This window comes from Gekko japonicus, unplaced genomic scaffold, assembly GCF_001447785.1.
Source record: "Gekko japonicus isolate JY-2015 unplaced genomic scaffold, Gekko_japonicus_V1.1 scaffold9, whole genome shotgun sequence".
NCBI lineage: Eukaryota > Metazoa > Chordata > Lepidosauria > Squamata > Gekkonidae > Gekko > Gekko japonicus.
In genome coordinates, this window is record NW_015168044.1 from 2,520,383 (window position 1) to 2,530,162 (window position 9,780).

Below are 9,780 nucleotides of genomic sequence, written 5' to 3' on the forward strand. Positions count from 1 at the left end.
TCAGCTTCGAGGAGTACAACAAAAATAAAAGGCTCTGCGGTTCCCGATGCTTCAGGGGTGGAAACGGAGGGGGGGGAGGAAGCGCGCGAGAGTTTTTCTGATCTTTGTAAGCCACGTAGCTGCAGCAGGCCAGCCCCTGCCCCCCCCCCCTCGAAAAGGAGGGGACCTCTTGCCACGTTCTCTTGCTGAAAAGCTCTTTATTCCAGTTTACACTACCAACTGGTGCCCATCTAGGAACTGCTTGCGTCCTTTCCCCTACCCACCGCTTCGCGGTGCAGTCTTTAGCTTCTTTGTCGATTGCTGAAGGGTTGGTTTTTTTTTAAAAAAAAATCTTCCGGTTTCAGCGCATGGGCATACATGCGCTTAAGAAATTTCTTTTTTTTAAAAAAGGCAGTGCTTACAGCATCCTGGTGGAGGCAGGAACAAGAGGTGGGGGCTCCAGCAGCCTGGATGGTGGTGGCAAGCAGGTGGTGGAGATGGCGCCCGAGCAGCACCCGGGAAGGGGGGGGGGGTGTTAGGTTATGATCACCAGCGTTGTTTACATTCCCAAGTCTCTGTCTCCGGGCGGGCAGAAAACTTTGCAGGGGGTCTGATCATGTGTTGCCTGCCTCACCCCCCCCACATCCTCCCCACCTCAACCTCCGCGGACGATCGCGTATACAACCACCTAAGCCGGACCGCGCAGGCAAAGAGGATGTCTTCGAGGGTGAGTAGACAGCATCTCCCTGAGGCTCCAAAGCCGCCTTGTCTCCCCCCTCTCTGGCTGGCCCACTTCCCAGGGTTGTACTGTGATCAAACCCTCCAGCTTGGAGGGGGCTGAGCTCTTGCGCTTGAACCCGCCTCCGCCAGATCTCATTTCCCTAAAAGAAAAAAAGAGAGCGAGAGGAGAGGGGGGGGGGAATCTCCCATCTCTTTCCATTTCTCTTTTCCCCCCCTCCCCTTTCCCATTCCTGTTTTCCCCCCCCTTACAGTTCCGTGGAGCATTTCCCGGGACCTGCCAGCATGCCTGCATCCAGGGGGGGGCTGCTGTTCCTTTCCTTCCTGGTCCTGGGACAAGCAATGGATTTTACAGATTACAGCTATGTCATAGAAGAAGAGGAAGAAGACACTGATCCAATTGACTATAAGGACCCTTGCAAAGCTGGTAAGGCTTGGGAAGGGGGAAAGGGGGAGACACCCCACTGCCAGCAACGCAGCCGTTCTTCCTGCTGTGATGATCTCCTTTTGCAAATGTATTTCTTCTTTTTTTGTTATTGGGGGTGGGCAAAGGGGAAGCGGTGGTCTTTTGTGTGTCTGGAAACTGCATCGAGGCTCTGAAAAGGGCAGAGGGGCTGGTTGAACCTGGGTCATGCACGTTGCCTAGTTGGCAGTGCAGCTTGCAGACAAAAGAAATGAAGAAAGTTTTTTTTCTTCTCTCCACTCCCCCCCTCCTTTTTCTCCTCTCTAGACTATACTTAGACTATAAAGTTCAGGCTGAGAAAGAAAGACAGTCTTTGGTATGCAAACTCCAGAGCTTTAGAAGCAATGCTTTGTAGAAGGTCTCTTTCTCCTGCCTCTGCTGCAGGAAATTAGATTATGCTTCTCCTTCTGTAAATTATTTTTTTCTTCTTCCCCATCCCCTAACAATTTTTGTTAGAGCACAGAGGTCTTTGTGTGGTGGTGATGGCCAGAGGCCTTGTGTGTTTTCTGTATATGTCTGCCGAGGGAGTGCATGTTCATTGAAGGAAAGTAAACAGACTCTGCAAGGGATAAAGATGAGAAAGTTGTCAGGATGCCCCCTTAATGCATCTCTTTATGCTTAGAAGGTGAAGGGAAGTGTGCACGGACCTAGCTCACCTTTTTTATACTCTCAAACATTTCCTGTCTCCAAGCAATTTTCCCATTTCACTACTGGTTGCAGCTGTCAAAAGAAGCATGTTTTTCAGGCTCACAGAACACTCATCCTCCATTGCTCTCCCGGTACTTCTTGAACATTTAAATCATTATTTGGAGCATGTGTATGATTGCGTGCATGCACTTACATGGGGAATGTATTTGTGGTTGTGTACACAAACCTATGTGAATGTGTATGTCTGTGATAAAACATTTGCGGATCACAGTTTCTCATGTTCAGATGGCAGTTTCCTCTGTCCAGTGCTACAGTGTGACATGTCCTGTCTGTCCCCCCCACACCATATGCGTGTACAAGCAGGGGCTGTGAAAATTACACAGTCCACTCTAATTGTTGTCACCTGCATGGACTGCCATGAACTTACTCAGCAGTATTCTTGTGCACATGTAGTGCAAGGGACTGAACTTGATAAAATAGTGGCTCTGATCTGGTAACTTCAGACATGTCCAGAGGGCTGTAAATAAAGGGCATGGATTTTCATCACTAGCCTAAGGGGGTGCAGTTCCATTGAACCTGTGCTCCACTGAGCAGTACTGTAATCCTGATACTAATACAATCAGTAGTGGAACTCTGAATGACTTCTGATAGTGCCAGCTCAGGCTGCTGTTGAAGTTAAAATAGATGCCCCTGTCTGATGAAAGGCTTATTGGTTTCTAATGTGCTACTGGACTTGAATCTAGTTGTTCTGCTGTGGACCAGCACAGCTACCCTCTGCAACTAATCTCCCCCCCCCCCTTTCAGAGAAACAGCTACAGGGAGACAAGTGTAAAAGAAGTAGGCAGGCTGTGCTATTGGACCATAATGGCAGAAGATCTGAAGCATTGTTTTTAGCTTTTAGATACATTTGTAAGCACATCTGATGTGAAGTTACAAGAGAGCCAGGGCTATTGCCCTAAGATTTCTCTGAGGTGATGTAGACTAATAAATGCAGAGTTGTCTTTCACTACTGTGGTTATCCTAATAGTCTGTCCTGAGGGGTGGTTAAATGATGGTAAGAGTCAAAATGTAGTGATTTTTGACAGCAGGCTTGTGGATGCTATCCCTAGCTATGTACTGTCCCATCACAGCCTTCTTGTTTTCCCAGCTGTATCATGTGGATAGTTCTGTTTCCCTTAAAGAAGGACTGTAGCTCAGTGGCAGAGCCTCTGCTTGGCATGCAGGAGGTCCCAGATTCATTCCCCGGTATCTCCAGTTAAAAGGACCAGGCAGTAGGTGATGTGAAAGATCTCTGCATGAGATCTTGGAGAGCCCCTCTGCCAGTCTGAGCAGACAGTAGTGACTTCAGTGGACCAAGGATCTGATTCAGTATAAGGCAGCTTCATGCCTTACCAAAAAATCCTGTTGCCTTATGAATCAAATAAATGTACTGGTGGTTGGGTGGCCTGCACAATCTTACTTTACTTCCAGTTATAATCTGCCTGACATCCTCTCTGCCAATTCATATAAAGCTCTATGCCTTTCCAAAGTTGGAGCAATGGGAGTACAGGTTCCACTTGGGCTAATCCTATTATGATCCTAATATGGAGTTAATATTTATACTATAAGGTTGCAGCATTAAAGACAACCTTCGGAGTCCTTAACATTTGCATACTTTATGGTATGTAGATATTCCATCCACTGGACGCAGTAGGCCTATTTTATTTTAATTAGATCACATTCTGTCTTGGAGCAGGGAACAGTGCTCTTAAAACCAAAATAAATAAAAACAGAATAGGATCCTTTGAAGTACAGAACACTGTATACTGTAAACCATCCATAATGGTTCAGCCTTAGGAAAAGGCTTCTTAAAATGTTGTTATCTTCACTTTTTTTAAAGTGCTTGATTGAAAGTGAGAATAGCAATAGATATGTTTAGAATTGGTTCTGAGAGAGACAAATACTTTTTTTGGAGTTTCAGCATAGAATTGGGACAGATGCCATCCTGTTTCTACATGCCACATTGGTCTCTGAAGTACTTTTATCTGATCCAGAGGCTAGAGGCCAAATTCTAAGCATGGTTTTAAAACTACTACGGAATTTCTACCTATTACAGTTACTGGCATAAACTTGGAAGTGTGATGTGGCTTGATTCTGTGACTAGTAGCTGAAAGCCAAATAGTTTCACATTTGTTAGAGCTTCAAATGCCATTCTTTTGAAGCCCATCTTGTTATTTTAACAGTCTGATACATGTTAACTATGTTGTGATATTTTTCTGGGTGGCCCCCCAGCTTGCCACCCTGGCAGACCAGGTTGCTAATCTCGAGCTGCGTTCCTCCATAATCAAAAAGCATGAGAAAAGAAATGGAGGGGCAAGTGTATTGTCAAGGTATGATTGTCCTCTAGCTTATTTTAAATCAAGACTAGTATTTATTTATGACTACTTCATAACAAAATTATCTATTGACAGCCTGCAGTGGAACTATCAACTAGTCTTATGGAAATAAGTTTAAATAATCTATAATAAGACATTGATTAATGGTATATCAAGTGGCTGAAATCATTAACTTGGTATCGTGAAGCATTCAGGGAACTGCTCACAGGTAGACCACCTGTATGCAATGCAGTATTAAACAGAATTTCACCCTTCTAAGTCCACTGAAGTCAGTGGATTCAGAAGGGTGTAACTGTTTATTATTAGGCACACAATGTGAGAGAAACTCAAAAGTTGATGGAAATTGTGCAACACCTAAATAAAGCAAGACAAATGCTGTTTCTATCCATAGCAGAATAAAATGGGTAAGCGAGAAGAGAAACTTTAGCCCATGTATTCTAAAATAAATCTCTTCTTTTATCAAAGCAGTCAGAAATTCCTTTCCAGCTATACACAATTAATTCACAACTTCTTTGTACTCGGATTCAGTGCCATGTAATGGACCACTTTGCATTTCTGTATAAATAGTATTTATGTCAGTTTGATCCTAGTAAAGTCAAGGATGGAGGTGCAGATGCCAGGTGTTAGTAGAGAACTGCCAGGTGTGAGTTATTCTGGCCTTGAGATCCTGTAGATATTTTTTTTTAAGATATGGAATGGTGTGAAAATGTACAGCCAGATTTTTGTAAAAGGAATGCATTATTTCAGTCAAATGAATAAAAGTTGGGAGGTAAACTTTTACTGGTGGTAGTGGTGGAAAGTGCCATCAAGTCACAGCTGACGTATGCTGACCCCATAGGGTTTTCAAGATAAGAGACGTTCAGAGATGGTTTGCCATTGCCTGTCTGCGCATCACGACCATGGTGTTCCTTGGTGGTCTCCCATCCAAATACTAGCCTGGGCTATCCAGATATAAATGGGTATAAAATAAGTACTTACCAGCTATTTGGAAGGCCTGAACATGATGTGGGTACTATAAATCATATTATTACTTGATTTTTATCTTGCCCTTTTTCCATGGTGCTCAGGTTAGCCTAGGCAGAGAGTGACTGGCCAAGGTGAGCAGTGAACTTCATGGCACAGTGGGGATTTGAACTTGGGTCTTTCCAGTTCTAGTTCAACTCCTACATCTCACTGGCGGTCTGGCCTTCCTTTTGAGAAGATCCAGCGTGGTGTAGCGGTTAAGAACAAGGGACTCTAATCTGGAGAACCAGGTCTGATTCCCCACTCCGCCACATGAAGCCTGCTGGGTGACCTTGGGTCAGTCACCGTTCTCGCAGAACTCTCTCAGCCTCACAAGATACGTGTTGTGGAGAGAGGAAGGGAAAGAGATTGTAAGCCGCCTTGAGACTCCTTAAGGTAGAGAAAAGTGGGGTATAAAAAAAAACATTCTTCTGAATGGGATGGGCATTTACCATCAAAACTATGCTGTATTTTCACCACACAATGACTAAACAGAGCTTCGTTGTGGAAGGTGAATGTCTCGCCATTCCTGGTTTCCTCTCAAGAAAGTTACAGGTTCTTTAGGGATAGAAGAGAGAATAGGGGTCCTCCTGGGGTCAGTTTTTAGCTTCCATAGCTTCCATACAGGCAAGTACTTTACTGCTAGCCTACCGTATTTGGTGACAAAGTCGGAGGATAACACAGGGTCACTAAGCCACACCAGCCTCATAGCACCAATAGGCCAGAAGGGATCTACTGATACCTCCCTGACTCCGTAAAGATTTCTGGATCAGGCTTACTTGCTATTCTCTTGAAGTCCTGAGTTCAGCTTGGTGTAGTGGTTAAGTGTGCGGACTCTAATCTGGGAGAACCGGATTTGATTCTCCACTCCTCCACTTGCACCTGCTGATGTGACCTTGGGTCAGTCGCAAGCTCTGGCACAGCTGTCCTTGAAAAAGAGCAGCCTCTGTCAGAGTTCTCTCAGCCCCACCCACCTCACAGGGTGTCTGTTGTGGGGAGGGGAAGGGAGAGGAGTTTGTAAGCCGCTCTGAGACACCTTTGGGTAGTGAAGGGCGGGGTATAAATCCAAACTCTTCTCTTCTGATATGTTTCCACGTCCACAGCAATCAAGAGAATGAGTTTATAGCCATAAATGCTTCAACAGCAATGGCTTGGCAGATATCACATGGAGGAGAAAGGGGGTGGTACCTGGGCATGATAGCCCTCCTTTCCAAACCAGACTAGATGATGAGAAGGTGCATAGCAAAGCCCATGCAGCTGGATTTGCGTGAGTATGTGTGTGTGCACATGGCATAGCACTACCCTCCATGCTGTTCTATGCAGCAGGCTTCACTCCCCCCACAAATCCTCTTGGCAGAATTTTATATAGATATCTCCAGTGTACTTATAAAAAGAGACAATTCATTTTATAGGATGATACAGTAGAACGGGCCATCTGGTCCAGCCTCCTGCTGAGAGGCAGGACCATCTGTTCTTTAGTTACACACACAACGCACACATGCGCACCCCACCCCAATCATAGTATGGCAAAAGCAAAGAAGTAGTGCCGTCTCCCAGAATTTGTGGAGTTGAAGAGCTCTGTCTTTCCATGTTCTCTGTGATGTTTTAGAGCATTAACAAAAACAAAATCGCCTAATGTTATAAAAGAGCATCACTCACTAGCAGTGTCCCCACCTTGCTTGTTCATCTGAATTCATCCAGAGGTAATTTTTCTGCCAGATCTGGGTGCTAGCACTGTTGCAGGGGTATGAGTTGCTACTGCTTGCTTGTATTAGGAATCTTATGCCCAGTCCTATGAATTGCTAGATGTGCATAGCAATTAAAGACATTTGGGGGTTCCCTGTTTTTAGCCAGCTGTTCAGATACTGAAAGTATTGCCAGACAGTGTCCCTGTTTGTTTGCTTTTCTTTTTTAGGTCAGTTAAGATTCCTAATACAAAGCTATTGTAGCAGAAACTTTCAGCGACTTTTGACAATGTCAGATTGGGGTGGGGTAGGGGTGTTGAGGGGAGAATCAAAGGTCTTCAAGTTTTCTTTTTCCCCCCCTGTTTAAGAGAGTAGGGTTGTGGGACAAGCATATTTCTACAAGGTGACATTATTTATTTATTTCTGTTTTTATCCTGCCCTCCCTGCAAGCGGGCTCAGAGAGGGTTGCAGTCACACAGGAGTCATAACAATGACAATATATAAATTAAATAGTTAAAACAATATCCCTATCAATTTAAAACAACAGCAAAACAATAGGGTAGGAATGCCTCAATAAAGATGCTCAGTTAGAGCTATTAATGAGTCTGCATTGTCAGCAGGGGAGGCCAGTATATTTTCGGATGTCCATTGCCTCATCTGAAAGCCCGGTGGAATAACTCCATTTTACAGGCCCTGCGGAATCATAACAAATCCCTCAGGGCCCTAATCTCAAGTAGGAACTTGTTCCACCAGGCTGGGGCCAGGGCAGAAAAGGTCCTGGCTCTAGTCAAGGCTAACCAGACGTCCTTGGGGCCGGGGACAACCAGGAAGTGTTGGTCACTTCAGCGCAACGCTCTGCAAGGCACATATTAGGAGAGACAGTCCCGAAGATACGCAAGTCCCTGGCTGCATAGGACTTTAAAGGTTAGCACCAAAACCTTGAACTGGATCCAGTACTCTTTTGGCAGCCAGTGCAGTTGGCTTAGTACCTGCCGAATACGAGCTTGCACAGGCGTCACTGTCAGCACACATGCTGCCGCATTCTGCACTAACTGCAGTTTCCAGGTCAGGTTGAAGGGCAGCCCCACATAGAGCGAGTTACAGTAATTCAGCCTGGAAGTGACCATTGCATGAATCACTGTAGCTAGGTCCCAGGAAGTCAGATAGGGAACCAATTGCTTGACCAGTCACAGATGATAAAAGACCGATCAAGCGACAGTGGCAACCTGGACCTCCATTGAAAGGGAGGCGTCCAGGAATACCCTTAGACTCTTAACCCTTAGTGCCGGTAAAACTTTAGTGATTTAGTGAAACTATTACTTTTAAATCTTTGTAATTGGTGGGAAACATGAAAATGGGACAATGATCTGTTTCAAATATCTGGTAATCAGCAAACCAATTTACTGTCTTGGTCACAGGAAAACTTTTAAGCAGTAATACATTTTTTTGTGATGTGCTTAAAAGGTTCTGTCATACGACAACGCTGGTCTTGCTTTGTTCGATTTTTATGCAGTGAGATGACTATGTTGTAATCCAAGTAGGTGCAGTAAAAATCAGCTTTTATTGATCAAGAACCCCAGTCACTTAGCAGAGATCTAAACCACACTACTACACTCAGGCTCAATTCATACGTCATAAAGTGGAGTCCGTTAATGACAGACAGAAACCTGGTTAATTCCTAGCCTCACATGCACCCTCCTTTCTCCCCTTGTGCTGCATGCCAAGATTGAAGAGTGAAGTCTTTAACTGCAATTAGTTGTGACAAAACAAACAACAACAAAAGCAAGGATTATGGCAGGTACAAATGACCATTTACCAACTGTTAACTTACAATGGAGTACATAGTTAGATGGTCTTCTGTATCATTTTGTCAAGAGCTAAGGAGAGTTTTATCATACTGGCACGCTGAGCCAGAGAAACTAGGGAGTGGCAGAATTCTTATTGAATAAGTTAGTATTAAATTAAACATATTGTATAAGGGGTGTGTGTGTGTGTATGTGTGTGTGTATATATATATATATCTGTTTTGCAATTGAGCAGGAGGTTCTTCCAGTATCATCTTAGGCTTCACCAGCTTCTCCTTAGAAGGAGTGTTGATTTTCCCAGCCTATATGCCTTTTACTCAATCTGTTCTTCTCCATTTGTTCTTCCTTCAACCTCCACTGTAGTCTTTAAACACCCTAGGTATTGCAAACAGTGTTAAGTATGTAGAGGTAATCAGTGTTCCCTCTAAGCTGAGTTAGTGTGAGCTAGCTCACAGTTTTTTAGCCTCCATCTCACACATTTTTGTCTTAGCTCAGGAAGGAGGGCTCCGGAGCAAACTAATTTACGCAGCAGACAAATTGTTCGCTCACAACTTTAATGCCAGTTGCTTACAAAGCAGAATTTTTGTTCACAAGACTCCACAGGTTAGAGGGAGCATTGGAGGTAATGCAACAAATAGTGTTGTGGCATCTGGAAAACCAACATATTTACTACGTCATGAACTTTTTAAAAAGAAAGAACTGAAGGAAGCTCATGTTATAATACACTTCTTACTTTTTAAGCTACCACCAGAGTCTGTAGTTCAGATTCTGGTGAACTACCCTTCTGGAATGCAGATACAATTTGTTTGATTTTAAGAACACTTTCTTGTGCAGATTTTCTCTGTACTCACCAAAGCTACATGTGCAACCCTCTGTGTCCTAGACCATGACTCTTTAAGATGTTGTACATAACAGATTCCATATCAAAAATGAAGTCAAGTGAGGAGGAAGATCTATGTTTTATTTCAATTAACAGAAAAACAATTGGACCAAATAGTCCATCCAAAATTGACTACTTTCTTCTCAGCATATTCAGGAAATATGCTTCAATTAACAGGAAAAACAATTTGACCAAATAACGCATC

At 44.0% G+C, this 9,780-nt stretch overlaps 1 protein-coding gene across 1 annotated transcript in view; it reads left to right on the forward strand.

The window, feature by feature from the left end:
* Positions 1–945: 945 nt before the first annotated feature.
* The window catches only part of BMP1 (bone morphogenetic protein 1), a 178,002-nt gene continuing 169,167 nt past the window's right edge, over positions 946–9,780 (forward strand). Inside the window, exon 1 of the mRNA XM_015414229.1 lies at positions 946–1,144. Coding sequence (XP_015269715.1) covers positions 1,003–1,144 — 142 coding nt within the window. The 5' untranslated portion in view covers positions 946–1,002. The remainder of the gene's footprint in view (positions 1,145–9,780) is intronic.